The 15761-nt window shown below is 40.6% G+C and overlaps 2 protein-coding genes across 3 annotated transcripts; one reads left to right on the top strand and one right to left on the bottom strand.

Moving 5' to 3' along the window:
* The first annotated feature begins 1294 nt into the window (after positions 1 to 1294).
* On the top strand, positions 1295 to 10543 carry pold1 (polymerase (DNA directed), delta 1, catalytic subunit). Of its 2 annotated transcripts, none has more exons than XM_044051933.1 (27): positions 1295 to 1441; positions 2546 to 2734; positions 2839 to 2952; positions 3170 to 3310; positions 3515 to 3640; positions 3826 to 3994; positions 4329 to 4443; positions 4611 to 4740; positions 4845 to 5011; positions 5116 to 5220; positions 5383 to 5523; positions 5631 to 5741; positions 5861 to 6052; positions 6154 to 6242; positions 6368 to 6484; positions 6722 to 6835; positions 6951 to 7098; positions 7533 to 7628; positions 7710 to 7847; positions 8175 to 8350; positions 8584 to 8736; positions 9094 to 9196; positions 9291 to 9423; positions 9631 to 9744; positions 9917 to 9969; positions 10087 to 10184; positions 10291 to 10543. In XM_044051933.1, exons 2-27 carry the CDS (start codon positions 2548 to 2550, stop codon positions 10376 to 10378), a joined length of 3318 nt encoding a protein of 1105 aa, XP_043907868.1. In that variant the 5' UTR covers positions 1295 to 1441; positions 2546 to 2547; the 3' UTR covers positions 10379 to 10543. The 2 variants fall into 2 exon arrangements, with proteins under 2 accessions (XP_043907868.1, XP_043907867.1); XM_044051932.1 differs by having other exon boundaries at positions 2533 to 2734.
* A 264-nt stretch (positions 10544 to 10807) lies between these two features.
* zgc:55558 (GTPase KRas) lies at positions 10808 to 15293 on the bottom strand. Its single transcript, XM_044051937.1, has 5 exons — positions 14995 to 15293; positions 14112 to 14224; positions 13469 to 13647; positions 12451 to 12610; positions 10808 to 12358 (listed from the first exon to the last, which is right to left on the bottom strand). Exons 2-5 carry the CDS (start codon positions 14220 to 14222, stop codon positions 12245 to 12247), a joined length of 564 nt encoding a protein of 187 aa, XP_043907872.1. The 5' UTR covers positions 14223 to 14224; positions 14995 to 15293; the 3' UTR covers positions 10808 to 12244.
* Positions 15294 to 15761: the final 468 nt, after the last annotated feature.

Below are 15761 nucleotides of genomic sequence, written 5' to 3'. Positions count from 1 at the left end.
CTGGCTGCTATGTGTCTAACCCCATGTCAACCCATCTATGATCAGATCACATGGGCTGAGTCAGGGTCTATATTGGTGAAGCTGCTGAAAATAAGCACATGGGCCCGCTGTCACATGATGTCTCGATACCCCATCCAAAAAAAACAACAAAAAACCTGCAGTGCTGAAGTGTCACTGAGCATGGCACTATCCTCCTGGCAGCTTCAGGAGTGTCGGTCTGTGTCTGGATGGCAGAAGGCTCCACCAACTTTGAAATAAAAGTACAACATTAATAAGCATGAATCAGATCATCAGCATCACTGTCTGTTCAATTCACTGGGTCATAAAATATATATATGTTCCTCTGATTTTTTAAATCTGCTGATTATCTTGATCTAAATGAATGGATTAATTGTTTAGTCCAGTGGTTCTCAAACGATAAAATACAGTGGTGTAAATAGGCTGAGCAAAGTCACCTACAGACAGGAAGCAGATTTATTCCTAATAAGATAAAAGATAATTTGCTCTCTCATCCTCCTCCTCTTCCTCACATATACTTCACACACTGGTATAGTGAAGTTAGATTAAGATGGAGCGAGAGATAAGGTGACTTTTGTTTGATTTTCTACACACCCTGGTCAAAATTCCTCAGCTCTGCTCCAATCACACACCCTGATGTAAACAGTAGAACAGTATTTCTGATTTTTTCCTCCACGTGCCATCAGAGGAAGCTCACAGGCTGAGAATCATGGGTTTAGTCAACAAAACATGCAGAGACAGTCATACAAACATTTTCTAGAAACAACATGTGATCAATCAATCTTGTTTTATTTTTAACCAACAACTGAAACTCAATGTCATATATTCTTCTTCCATAAATCATGTACAACAAGGGAAAGAAAGAAGTGTCACCATTTGAATGTTTACTAGGTTTGATAGATTATGTGACTGTCTGTAAAGGTTAAATAAAGGTTACATGGCTTTGTTCTAAAGCACAATGTAACCGTGTTTTGAAATGTGCAATATCAAAAAAGTTTTTTATTATTATCATTATCTGTTTATCTACTTGCCATGTATTAACGTACACGCCTTAAACAAATATAAAATAATAATAAATGTTTGGTAAATTATGATAAAGCATAATTCAAGTATTTTTTTCCCCTCTGTGGCAAATATTGACACAAAACTAATTCCATAATTTTCCCTCCTTTACGCTCTGACGTCATTTTGCCGCCAATCCACGGTCTTTTTAAAGTCATAGGTGACGACAACTTTCTCCTCTATACGCGCTGCCTTTCCGCCTTTTCCGTGACGTAATTGTCCAATCCTTTAGCGTTGCGCACAGGAACAGAGCGGAACTTTGCCGCCGCGCGCTCTCTCTGGTGAAAGTTCACAAATTGAAGACGAGTGGCGGGAGCTGTTGTCAGTGTACTGCTGCAGTGAAGACGTGGGTTTTTGTCAGGTATTTATGAGTTTATAACTTAGACACGGTAGCAGCCGGTGGTGACACATTTCATGCAGGTCAGTCCTGCTGTGTTTGTGTGTAATTAGCCTAAACTCCGTGTGCTTACTAGCTGGCTACGTTAGCTCGCAACAAAAACAAAGCAGATGTCCTCGATTTAAAAAAAACCCCACATCGATTAAATCGATAACATGTCTAACAGAGCAGTATTTTGTTTACGCTGTTTTCACGTTTGCCGTTAGCGCATCTAACTGGCGTTGATCTCGCGAGCTACGTCCAGCATGGTGACTGTAACTATGCACATGTTTGGAGAGGAAACAACTCCTCTAATGGCTGACATTATAGTTTGTACAATAGATGTGCTTCTCTGACAACAACACGACATTCGGTGTAATGCATTTCTCCAATAATGCATGACTTAATATATCAGAATATCACTTGTTAGTCATCTGTTCTTCCTTTTATCAAGTTATTGTACTTAATCCAGTCCGACACAGCTGTCATTACTCCTCAGTACAATTGATTGTAGTGCTTTAGTCTGCTTAATGTCTCGTGTCTTGTTGATTCTTCCGACACTTTGTTTGACAGCTGTTATAATGTCCCTCTTATAATACGTTGTATTTTTCCAACAAACCAACATGAGTTAGTACATCTTTATAGCTTCCATAACTAATTCCCCCCTCATATTTTTCTATTATTCCTTTTGCCATTTTACTGTACTTTATTCCATCTGACACATGCATCAAACTTTTCAAAATTTCTTAGCACTATTGATGTGTAAAAAGAGTTAATATCTTTTATGTTATCTGTGACTACATTATTTTCACTTTCATGTGCCGTCAGTCTACTACTGTATATCCAGCATTCATTTATTCATTACAAGGACTATAAGCATGTGTGGTGGAGCTAGTTTCTTTTCTGTGTTATCCGCACTGCAAAAGTGTCACTTTCTTTAAAGGTTGTGATGACATGTTAATATAGACTTTCCAAAACATCCATTTTTATTATAACTCTGTTATTACTGGTGTCTTCTTGAACAGTTATTTCACAGTTTCCTTGCTAATCACCTTCCCCAAAATGTCCTTACATAGTTTTTTTTTGTAGGCATGGATTTTAAAAGACGCAATGGTGGCCCGTTTAAGGGTGGCGCGTCTCAGGCCAAACGGGGTAAAACAACCAGTGAATGGGAAGACAGTCCATCACAGTTTGAAGAGGAATTGCTGATGCTTGACGAAGCTGAGATGGAGGCAGAGGATATGGAAGGACAGGCAGGCCACGACGTTATTCCTGTTGGTGAGTGTCAGTCACAGGTGGAATAAGAAATGCTAATGCTAATATTTAAATGTATTTAAATATTTATATTTTGTTTGCTCTGTCATTCTGTCTTTTTCTTTCAGGTGACCTCTTCTCAGCAAACCTTAACCCTCGATGGCAACGACCTAATGCCCCTTCACTGAAGCCGTCATCTGATACATTGGTGTTTCAGCAGATTGATCTGGACTATTATTTAGGTAATTGCAAAAGAGAACTTGTGTTGAATCTGAAATTGTAAGGTCTGTTTATTTGGTCTTTGATTTCCACTTAAAGTGCTTTATACTGCCATTCATCCATTCACATCCCTTCACGCATTGCCAACACAGGGACCAGGAGCAGTGTAGGGGTTAATTGTCTTATGTTTAACATGTGCAAAGGCATAGTTTCAAATGTGCTTTCTTTTGTGTTATGCAGATTTTGCAGTGGCGGGCATGCCGGGCCAATCACAGGGAAAAGTCCCGATCATTCGTATGTTTGGGGTGACCGACAGCGGCAACAGCGTTTGTTGTCATGTCCATGGTTTTGCACCTTACTTCTATGTTCCTGCACCAAGTGGTGAGTGCTGGATATTATTGTTAATATGCTGGTGTGAGTGTAAAGACTTGTTATTTATTTGCTTTGTGCAGTAGATTTTTTTTTATGTTTTGCCGTTTCATTATTCTGAGCAGAACACTCATCTGAATCTGTCACCTTTTAGAGGCACCGTGTTTAATTCTAATGAATCACACAATTCTCCCTCTTTCTGTTTACTTTAAAAAGGTTTCACGTCTGATTACTTGGGTGAATTTAAAAGAGAACTGAACTCTGCCGTGCTGAAGGACATGCGCTCCAATAAAGACAACATCTCCATCACAGTGTTGGCTGTGGACATCACTCACAAAGAGAGTAAGGACAAGTGATTTCCATCATTGTGAAGCATGTAAAACCCAATTGCAAACCTATTTTAAACGGTAAAGCTGTTACAGGCGTTATTTTATTACATTATTGTTTTAATACTGTTTAATAATACAATAAGATGTCTCTATGCGTTTACCATCATTTGTGGATCTAAGCTTTTCATGTTCTTACAGGCATGTATGGTTACCACGGTAAACGCAATCTGGTTTTCTTGCGGATTACCATGGCGATGCCTCGTCTCATTGCCCCTGCTAAGAGGCTACTGGAGCAAGGCATCAAATTCGGACCTTTCCCCATCCAGAGTTATCAATCCTTTGAGGCTAATATAGACTTTGAAATCAGGTGTGTATGATACAGCTCTGATACTTTTGGATGAAGCCAGTCTAGTATAACATGTGGTGTTTAAAGTCACATGCATTTTAAATACTAATTTCTATAGATTTTTTTAATCACATTATACTCTGTATGTACCTTTTTAATTTATGTTTTTTTATTAAGTTAAACATGGTTTTGCGACTAATTATTATTCTTTCTTTCATCTGTTGGTATTCATAATATTATACAATATACCACTGACATATCTCAGCTTTTAGACCATATAATTAATTATGTGATAACGTTTTATGTAAATATGACGTCACATTTTTCAGATTAATGAACTTCTCTGTGTTGTCAGGTTTATGGTAGACAGTGATGTGGTGGGATGCTGCTGGATTGAACTTCCTAAAGGCAAATACAGAGTGCGAGAGGAGAAGAGCATGGGGGAAACAAATTCCCGGTACCCAGGAAAGGTAGGTCTTGTTTATGTTAAGAACTACAACAGTATGTCTTCATTCCTCTCAGTTGCCAACCCACTGGTTGTCATGCTACAACGGCCAATGTTTACTTCCTTTAAATACCATCACGCAGTCTTTAAATGGTCTTTTATGAATTTTCTTCCTCGATTGTTGTCCGCCAGGTGTCCTTGTGTCAGTATGAGGTGGATGTGGGGTGGACAGATTTGATCAGTCACCCAGCAGAAGGAGATTGGCAGAGGATTGCACCACTCAGGGTCCTCAGCTTTGACATCGAGTGTGCAGGAAGGAAAGGTGGGACTCTTTGCATTTTATCTCAGCGATTCTCATTACACAGCATACTTTGTAAATGCAAAGACAAATGCTGAACTTGTTGGTGTTCATTATTTTCTCTCCAGGAATCTTCCCAGAGGCAGATAAAGATCCTGTGATTCAGATTGCTTCTATGGTGCAGCGTCAGGGTGAGATGGAACCCTTCATTCGCACTGTGTTCACCCTCCAGTCGTGCGCCGGCATCGTGGGCTCTCAGATATTATGCTTCACGCAGGAGAAACAGCTTCTGCAGGTGAAGATGTCCGCTTCAGTACGGAAGCGATAAACAAAATGTCGATTCATTTCCTTGTGTAATGTTTTGTTGTTTGTCTTTCTGTTTTCTGTCCACGTGAGCAGAGCTGGGCAGAGTTTTTGAGGACGGTGGACCCAGACATCATCACTGGATATAACATTCAAAACTTTGACTTTCCCTACCTGATCAACAGAGCAGCTGCTTTAAAGGTCAGATAAACCACATTCTTCAAAGGCCAATTTGTTAAGAAGCATTAAGCTTCCAACTACTGCTGTGAAATGCATCTGTAGTAGAAATACATCCTTACGTTTTGACAAATACACTCCACTGTCCTCCCTTGTATCGTAAAATGTGTTGTATTCCGTTTTCAGGTGAATCTGTTTCCATACTTGGGCCGAGTGCGAGGGATCAAGTCAGTCTTGCGAGACCTGAACATCCAGAGCAAGCAGATGGGCCGAAGAGAGAACAAGATCATAAATATGGAGGGCCGGGTTCAGTTTGATTTGCTCCAGGTTAGAACTTGATTCCGCAAAATATAATTACTAGCTGAAGCACCATATAGTTAATCTTTGGTGTGTTGTATAGATTGAAAGACTTTAAATATAAAATGTCTTACCAGGTTCTCCTCCGGGACTATAAACTGCGCTCATACACGCTGAACGCTGTGAGTTTCCACTTCCTGCAAGAACAGAAGGAAGACGTGCAGCACTCCATCATCACTGATCTGCAGGTGCACCTGAAAAGAGAGAGAACACATCGGACTCTCCTAATTACTCTAGATAGCTTTGAAAAGCTCCAGTCGCAGCCGTCTTCACTCACCCATTGTGCTCCTCTCGTCCTTAATCGCAGAATGGCAACGAACAGACTCGCAGACGTTTAGCTGTATACTGCCTGAAGGATGCCTACCTCCCACTGCGTCTGCTGCAGAAGCTGATGTGTGTGATTAACTATATGGAGATGGCCAGAGTGACGGGCGTGCCTCTCACATACCTGCTGTCAAGAGGACAGCAAATCAAAGTGGTCTCCCAGTTGCTGCGACAGGTAACAAAGGCAGACACACATGGGACCGACAGTGGAGACAAAGTTCTTGGATGCATTTTGGTCAGTAAGATTAAATGACTGTAACGTCTGTAAATGTTTAGGCCATGAAACAGGACCTGGTCATGCCTGTTGTAAAGACAGAGGGTGGAGAGGACTACACAGGAGCAACCGTCATTGAGCCAGAGAAAGGGTAAATATGTTTGCTGTTTGTTCGCCTCTCTGGGCACGTTTGTCATTTTAAATTATTAGAGGATCTCGTTTTCAAGGTCAGACTTGTCATTGTGTTTTTCCACCACCACCTTCCTCTCTGTAAAGGTACTACAGTGTTCCCATTGCCACCCTGGATTTCTCGTCCTTGTATCCATCCATCATGATGGCGCACAACCTGTGCTACACCACCCTACTGCAGAAGGGCTCAGCGGAGAAATTAGGGTAAGCTTTTCTTTTTCATGACCTCTGCCAAGGAGATTATTATAGTTTTGGCACTCTTTGTCTTGTTAGCTGGATTATTGTAGAGGAATCAGATTTTGGAGCAGATGCAATTTAAAAACACTCGGGGATAGGACATTTCAATTGTTGGGGGAGGTGTGTCGTTGTTGAATGTGTGGATGTCCAAATATATTGATAGTATGTCCAGCGTTAATAGCTGAAGAGGTCGTTTGTCTTTAGTCTTTCATCAGAGGACTTCATCAAAACTCCGACTGGGGATCAGTTTGTGAAGAGTTCAGTGAGGAAAGGACTTCTACCCGAAATCCTGGAGAACCTGCTGTCTGCCAGAAAGAGGTTTGAATTAGTTCAAATACATCACAACAACAAATGGAGTACATAGCTATGGTACCATGTTGCTGCTAAAACCTAAGTAGAGATTGAAGTTTTTCCCGTTACTGTGTCTCCACAGGGCTAAAACAGAGCTGAAGAAGGAAACTGACCCTTTCAAGCAGCAGGTGCTGGACGGCCGTCAGCTGGCCCTGAAAATCAGTGCTAACTCTGTGTATGGCTTCACCGGGGCCCAGGTGGGCAAGCTGCCCTGCCTGGAGATCTCCCAAGTGAGTACTTGATTCTTTATGACAACCAGGAATAATGTGATACAAGTGACCGTGCTGTATGTCGACATGTATGTAAAATGTACCTACCCCAAAAAGAGGGCCAATGATTGTTGTTTTGCTTAAAAATGTGTCAAATCCTTACAATTATGGTTCTGCACAAATGTTTCTCTGCAAAGATGTGAAGTTGGATCAAAAGCAGTAGACAACAAAGATGTAGAGCGAAGTTGATGCTTGAAAAAGAAGCCACAGAACAGGTGGAGAAGAAATGTAGGATGATAAGTCAAATGCAAAGATCCACTGCAGATGATAAAATCAACCACAGCAAACTGTCTTGTGCTGCGTTGTGAGAAGTCGACCTAGTTAGGTACACAACATCCTCGCAGAGAGTTGAGAACTTTGAGAACTAAATAGAATTGTCCTCATGTTTCATCCAGAGCGTCACAGGTTTTGGAAGGCAGATGATTGAACAAACCAAACAGCTGGTGGAGTCCAGGTACACCATTGCCAATGGTTACCAAGGTGACGCCAAGGTGAGGAACACCAGACCACCCCCTTTATTTCTGGTTGAAATGTTCAACATACTTACACGTGCCTGTTTGTTTGATGTTAAGGTCATCTATGGGGACACAGACTCTGTCATGGTGAAGCTTGGAGTAGCGACGGTAAAGGAGGCCATGGATGTCGGGAAGGAGGCCGCAGAGTGGGTGTCGTCACATTTCACTCCACCTATCAAACTGGAGTTTGAGAAGGTACAATTGAATTTATAGGTAACAATGTGAATGATGAATGAGTGGGCATTTATTTTCCACAATTGATTGATTCTCACCTTTTTCATGGCAGAGCAGACACACGTCACGTGTGAACATGGTGTGCAAAACACTACATGTGATTAATGTGCTAAAAAAATAAATTGAAAAAAAGAATTGTTATGCTCAACCCTTAATTGCTCACGACAGCCCCATGTTTTAACAAAATAATCTTTACTCACACGCACATAGTACACTGGTAAGTATCTATCCAGCATGGAAAAAAATAAGTCTTATGAGTACTTAAGTCCTGATCTGTCACTTTCACAGGTGTACTATCCATACCTACTGATCAACAAGAAGCGCTACGCTGGCCTGTATTTCTCCTCCAGTCAAGACACACACGACAAGATGGACTGTAAAGGCATCGAGACTGTCCGCCGAGACAACTGCCCTCTGGTGGCTAACCTTATCGGCACCTGTCTGCAGAGAGTCCTCATAGACAGGTACACGCGTGCACATGGTGTTCAGTTTCATTTTAATTTACCTAATACACTCCGTTTAATCGTGCCTTGGAAAATAGAAAAAAACAGAGAAAAACAAACATTTGCGATCAAATGTTTGTTTCTCAAGAAAGAAAACATTCTTTCATCCCACCCTCTGTCTTGCTTGGTTGAGCTTGAACCAGAGCCGGTGATATATTGTATAACTAATTATAGCTGATGCCGTGTGTTGTCAGGGATCCCCAGGGTGCAGTGGCTCACGCCAAAGAAATAATCTCAGACCTTCTTTGCAATCGCATTGACATCAGCCAGCTGGTCATCACAAAGGAGCTAACGCGCACTGCCCAGGAGTACGCTGGCAAACAGGCACACGTGGAGCTGGCAGAGAGGTCTGATTTTACATGTACCAGTCATGCAGTCTGTTTTATTTTAAATAATGTCTTAAGGGAAAATATTAGGGCTGTAACTAACAATTATGTTTGTCAATTTATATCTTGATGAGTCGAGTACTTGTTTGGTCCACAAAATGTTCCCAATCCTTGAAATGATGTTTTATTTTGTCCACCAACCAAATTGAGTTTTACTGATTTCTTTGTATTTAAGGAAACCAGAAAATTTTCAAATTTAAGAAGCAAAATAGTTGACAATTAAACTAGTGATTGATTGACTATTGATTAATAATCGATTATTCAAAAATATTACATGCGATGTGGGTGAACTGACTCGACAATACTGATGCATTTTAGGATGAGGAAGAGGGATGCAGGCAGCGCCCCCAACCTGGGAGATCGAGTTCCCTACGTCATCATCAAGGCTGCAAAGGGAGCAGCAGCTTACACCAAGTCAGAGGTCTGTAATTGTTATCTTTCGCCATTTATCTTTTGTCTTAGTTGGTTTAGAAAGTGTAAATCCTGATAATAATCCTGTCTGACTGTTGCTTCAGGACCCGATCTATGTGCTGGAGAACAACATTCCCATTGACACTCAATATTATCTGGAACAGCAACTGTCCAAGCCACTGCTGAGAATATTTGAGCCGATCCTGGGAGAAAGCAAGGCAGAGAGCATTCTGCTCAGTAAGTGCACACACACGCAACAACAATTCCCATGATCCCACAATGCTTCCAAAAATCATCAAAATAGGTCTTTTGTTATTGATTTGTTTAAGAGCCTCTCCGTGGCAGATGTTAGACACTGTACGTTTAAAAAGCATTAACTACTAACTATAGACATGTATGCTTTTTGGATCTTGACGTCACTCTTGATTATGTGCTGTCTGCCAGAGGGTGATCACACGCGTTGCAAGACTGTACTGACCTCAAAAGTCGGGGGCCTCATGGCATTTGCTCAGAAGAGAAGCACCTGTATCGGCTGCAAAGCTGTGCTGAAGACCGACAGTAAGTGTTTTCTTCTACTTTGGTTTCGCCTTTGTCAGTTTACAAATAACTTCATTTGAAATGTAATGTTTTTCCCTCCTGGAAAATATTTATTTTAGAGGGAACAGTTGTGTTTGGGTGGGAATTGTCCAGTACTGCATGTGCAAAATTTAACATGTGTGTGTCAATGCAGCGGCGGTGTGTGACTTCTGTAAGAAAAAGGAGTCTGAACTGTACCAAAAGGAGGTAGGCAAGATTCTAAAAGACATAAATGATACTTCCAACATTTGATTTCTGTAGAATTAAATAATATCTGTAAGTAAATGTCTGAGTTCCTGCTAACATTTAGTCTGTAAATTGCAGATCTTTCACTTGAACGCACTCGAAGAACGGTTTTCCCGTCTGTGGACTCAGTGTCAGCGTTGTCAGGGCTCCCTTCATGAGGATGTGCTCTGTACCAGGTACATACACCCAAACAAGCACACTTGTCTTGTATAATACTGTATGAGTGACATTTATGGGGGCCTTTTCTGTCAAATAACGCTGTTGCTCATGTCTCCTCTGCAGCCGGGACTGTCCCATTTTCTACATGAGAAAGAAAGTTCAGAAAGATTTGGATGACCAGAGCAAGCTGGTGTCTCGTTTTGGGTGGTGAGAAAGAGGCGTAGAACTCTTTCCCTTTGTACCCCATTGCTTTTCCTCCTCACTTTGTCTTTTGGTGCTTGTAAAAATGCAAATATCACACTATTTTTTATATTTTCTAATGAATAAGCTGGGTAGTATCTTTTTGTAAAATAAATAAATCACTCACTTGACTGCATTCCTCTCTTAAACCTCAAACCACATACCTACCTTTTTACTTAAATGCTGATCTTCCTCAACCTCAGCACAAACTATGGGAGGAAAAAGGCATACATTTTTCCTTATGAGTTATTAGGAGAGGAGCTTTATATTATCAAAGGTTACAAATCAGAACTGGGGTAAATTCGCAAATACTCGGTTTGATTATTATGCCTGACATGTTTGTTTTATCGCTGTGTCTTGAACACCAAAATTGATCTTGATTAACAAAACAGACGAGCCATAAAAGCTACAGACATTTACTTGTTGGTTACAGAAGAGTGCAATACAGTGATGTCACCTACAAAGCTGTAAGTGACAGGTGTGTTCTGATCACATCAAATATTTGTATTGCATTACATTCGGAAATTAGGAGTCTTGGATATGGATGACATCATGTGGACAGCTGTTTCTTAAAGCAGATGCTGGTCAATTGCAAAACTACAAAAATAGAAATGTAAAAATCAATTGCATTAAGAGTGAGTATTTATCAAAGTACACCATCCATCGTCTACTGCTTTATCCTCCTCATGAGAGAACACCTTGAAAGGTCGCCGGTCCAATGCAGGGCCAACACACACAAACAACCATTCACTCACACAGTAACATCTACAGGCAATTTAGAGTGTTCAATTAACTTCTGCATGTTTTTGGACTGTGGGAGGAACCACGGAGAACCTGGTAAAAACCTATGCACACATAGGGAGAACATGCAAACTCCATGCAGAAAGGCCCTCGGTCAGACCGGGTCGTGAACCCAGGTCTTTTTAGAACATAAACCACCCCATGGTTTCATGTCATCACAAGGATATTTGCGCACACACTAGATGCTCTGAACACAGTTACCTAACTGAAAGCACCACCAACACACAGACTAACAAAAAAATGGCACTAAAGTGGACTTTGGAATATAGTGCGACTGGATGGATTGTGCAAACAGCAGGACACTTCCAATGATAAAGAAGGCGTGAAATTATGGAAGCAGGACTCAACTTTCAACTAGCCTCTTGACACAGTTCTCAATCCGTTTGATAAGACATACTGTAAGATGTTTTGAGTACAATTAATCACTAATCCCAAATTATACACTAATAAATACAATATGAAATGGATAAAGTGCACCAAAGAGTCTGGAACACAGATCTGAGGATTTTGTTACTGGTGAAGCTGTCTCACAGTACTTTCATTAACTATATATTGCTGTTCTGTGAAGTCTGATGTAGACTGAACAATTCACCTGAACGGTGTAATAAATCCAGGAGATTTGAGTTCAGATCATAACCTGATGTAACAGCGCAAAGTGCAGTGATGCACCGCAGTAAACCCTTGACCCCTACAATCACGCGGGGCTGAAAACAAACTGGCCACATTATATACGTACAAAAAAAGTATCTATAAAGACAACTTCTCACAAATCTTTCTACCACATTATCCAATTAAAGTTTTCACATATGCTGACCTAACGACAAATTCGACCCAAAAGTGTAGTTTCCCATTGTTTGATCATCAAAACAGAAAAGTGACTGCACAAAAAAATTAATTAATGGGAAACCCTGTGGCAGCATACAGTTAGTAGAATCTGTGACAGCAGTAGAAATGGATTTTGCTACACCTGAAACCTGTAAGTGAGGGAGCATGAAACAAGTGCCATAAGGGATCCTGGTGCTATGTGTGTGGTTTGCTATAGTATTGAACAACGTCTCTGAGAGTTCTTCTTGCTCTTCTTGTTGCTGCGGTTGGTCTCCTTATATCTTCGAATTTCCCGCACCAGTGAATAGAAAGCCTCCTCCACTCCCTGCACACCAGAGTTTACATGCATAACGATGTTTTATTTACTCAAACATCCATACAAAGTGAATATAGGTGTTAACATATTTTGCACCATACCTGTCTGGTTTTGGCTGAGGTCTCAACAAAGGGCACACTGTAGCTTCGTGCCAGCTCCTGTGCCTGTCGTGTCTCCACAGTGCGGGTACTCAGGTCGCTCTTATTTCCCACCAGCACCATGGGGACACTGTCACTGTCCTTCACCCTGTTGATCTGCTCTCTGGTTAGGAGGCACACACACACATGCAACAGCGCCTTAAAGCTCGGAGACACCCACATTTCTCAACTGTGGGTTAATGCCTTTGCATATCAATGGTGACACAAATTAACACAAAAGTGCGATTGATTTGGAGATTAATTTAGACACCCTCTCTCTTCACACCAAGAGCGACATGAGTCACACGTCCAAGAAAAAATAATTGCATCACAGGACGAAACAGGTGGAGTCAACATCTAGCAATGATAAACCGGTGCTCAGTCTGAATAGGGGGCTTAAACATTACCACCTCCCAGCTTGAAAACACACTTAAGACAACTTTCAGACAGTATGAAGATTTGAAGAAGGTCCTATTGTTTGAAAATAGTCATAGCTCTTTGCTTTTAAATATTCTCAATGTCACATCACAAAACATGCATGACTGGTTAGACGTGTACCTACATTGAAAGAACGGAAATAAAAGTGACTATTTGTGCAATTAAAATTATTATCAAAGCTCAATTTGACTGGATAAATGTTCAAAAAGTTAATAAATCCCACAAACAAAACATATCTATTATGCAAAGCCCTGTACAGTAACCGATCTGCATATCACAACATTAAAATGTCAGCATGTATATTCTATGAATATGAACCAGCCTGAAGAGTAAACCACTACCACATTGTCTAGATATGCATTACAGATAATGCTTCTAGTCATAAAGTAGCATTGTAGTGCCATGTGGTTTGAACATGCATTTTGCAGTTTGGTGCAACAGCTGACATGACAACTTTGATGAGTTTGCTTCAGATTATTTCACCAGTTAGGGAGATACAAGAGTTTGGTTGCAGTGCACATGTGACCTCAAAGCATCCTTATACCTGTAGAGGTGAACGTCCTCAAAGGACTTTGTGTTGTTGATGGCAAACACACAAAGGAAGCCCTCTCCTGTCCTCATGTACTGGTCCCTCATGGCGCTGTACTCCTCCTGGCCTGCAGTGTCCAGGATGTCCAACAGACACGTCTCACCATCGATCACCACCTGTTTTCTGTACGAGTCCTGTAACAGAGCACGAGTGTGATTGTGCACAAGCAGGGCCAAACATGTCTTCAGAGAAATCAGCCAGTGGGTTGCGTCATAGTGACTCACATGTTTCTTTGATAGTTGCGTGGTTTCGTCATGTACCAACAAGACCTTGTCGATTTAAATGTTTTGCAATGAAGCTGCTGAAACCTGACTCTCTTTAAAACCACATGTAATGCATTTTTGGTGGGCAATGATGTGTGAAACTTCCCAATATTTACAGTAAGTACAGTAACCTGTTAGTAGAGCTGCACATTTCTTACAGATTTAAACATTTAGTTGTGTTTGAAAGTATTGGGTGGACCCGTTCAACTATGTGTTAATGTATCTATTAAGTTAAAAATATCTACAACACTAATAAAAAAAAAAAAAAATCGATTAAGCTACTCAAATGGCACCAACTCAGAGATGCCCCCTGTTCACACTGTGACAACACTCACCTCAATGGTTGGATCATATTCATCAACAAAGTGGTTCTGGATGAGCTGAATGGTGAGAGCGCTCTTCCCCACACCTCCTGCACCAACCACCACAAGCTTGTACTCAGTCATACCTGGAGAGGATTTCAAGGTCAGGAGGTTTAAACAATGCAGTGAACACATCTAAACCTCATTCATGGGGCATGTATTTCATATGCACATATACACATATACACACACACACACACATACACATATATATAAAAAGACATACATACACACACACACACACACACACACACATACATATATACATATATATATATGTTGTATTGTCATTGTGATATCAACATGCACAATTATTGCAACTGGAACTGCAATTTAGTTAGATGATTGATTTATTTAACCATTTTTCCCCATCTTTGGTGTACAACAACACTTTACACCACTTCAAAAGTAAGTCTGTTTGTTGTGCAAGGTTTTTTTGCACTACAAAAGGGTAGTGCTTTGCAAAATATTGGATTCTTTTTTTAAATCAAAATTTAAACATTCAATTAGTGACACAGCGGTTTGATCTATTAAGTTTACATGACTTTTTTGGAAACTTTTTTGAGCATAGGTAGCATAGGTGGGTCTATGGTAGAAGCGAAACAAAGCAGAGAAATAGTAACATGTTTATTTATTGTCATATCGTTATTGCGATATTCAACAACATTATCGCATATCGCGTGTTTTGTGCGGTCCTCCTGTTGCTCTCTTCCTCCCTGTACTGGCATGGCGAAGAGACTGACCCATATTTAATTTTAAAACCCGCTGACGTTAGTTGTCTTCCATGTTAACTCTTCTTCAAAGTGACAAGAGTCGATAAAAGTGCCAATGAACAAGAAGAAGTGTTTAAACTCACCTCAGTGTGGGATTACAGTCTGCGAGAAGAGAGTTGGCAGATGGATAACTGAGATTACTAACCGAGATTAGCTTGCTACATTACGTTAGCCTCGCACGATTTCCTTGTTTAAAAAACACTTAATTTATATCAAATGCAGAAAACACTCCGCAACTTATTCCCCTGGCTGTAGTTACGTGTCTAATTATACGTGTGACTAATTCCCGACGCTATTTGTTCAACAAAAATTCAACTTTACGTTAAATTAGTGAAGAGTCTTTCAGGCTGTTATCTAGACTTGGCTGTGATTCATTGTAAGAACAGAGGACTTTCACGTTAACCGTCGTCAGACAACCAATGAAATGACCGCAGAGAAAACTGACGTTGTAAAGAGCCAGTCACAATCTACCTGTAAATTATGGCACCGCCCAAAGTGAGTAATCACGTCCAATCAAAAACGGGACGAGCCCCAATTGGGCGTGGCAGCATTGCTTTTCTCCCCACAGATGGTTCCTCTCTGCTCCTTAAAAATAAAAGACAATATTTAAAACCTAAGCAATTACATGAAAAAAAAAGCAACGAATCAACACAATTAAAAGAGCACAGCAAGTATAGACAACACCAGGACTTCTAATTGAAATTTGGAAATTGCTTTCATTGCTTTTCTGTTAAATGAGGTTTACACGGTTTAAAAAGTTTAGGCTCTCCTCTTGCGGAAGACGCATAGTTGTGTTAATGAAAATAATATATGTACACATCATATAACATATTTATGTCCATGACAGTGA

This window comes from Solea senegalensis, linkage group LG19 (genome assembly GCF_019176455.1).
Source record: "Solea senegalensis isolate Sse05_10M linkage group LG19, IFAPA_SoseM_1, whole genome shotgun sequence".
In the NCBI taxonomy this organism is placed as follows: domain Eukaryota; kingdom Metazoa; phylum Chordata; class Actinopteri; order Pleuronectiformes; family Soleidae; genus Solea; species Solea senegalensis.
This window is presented reverse-complemented; position numbering and strand designations above follow the sequence as displayed.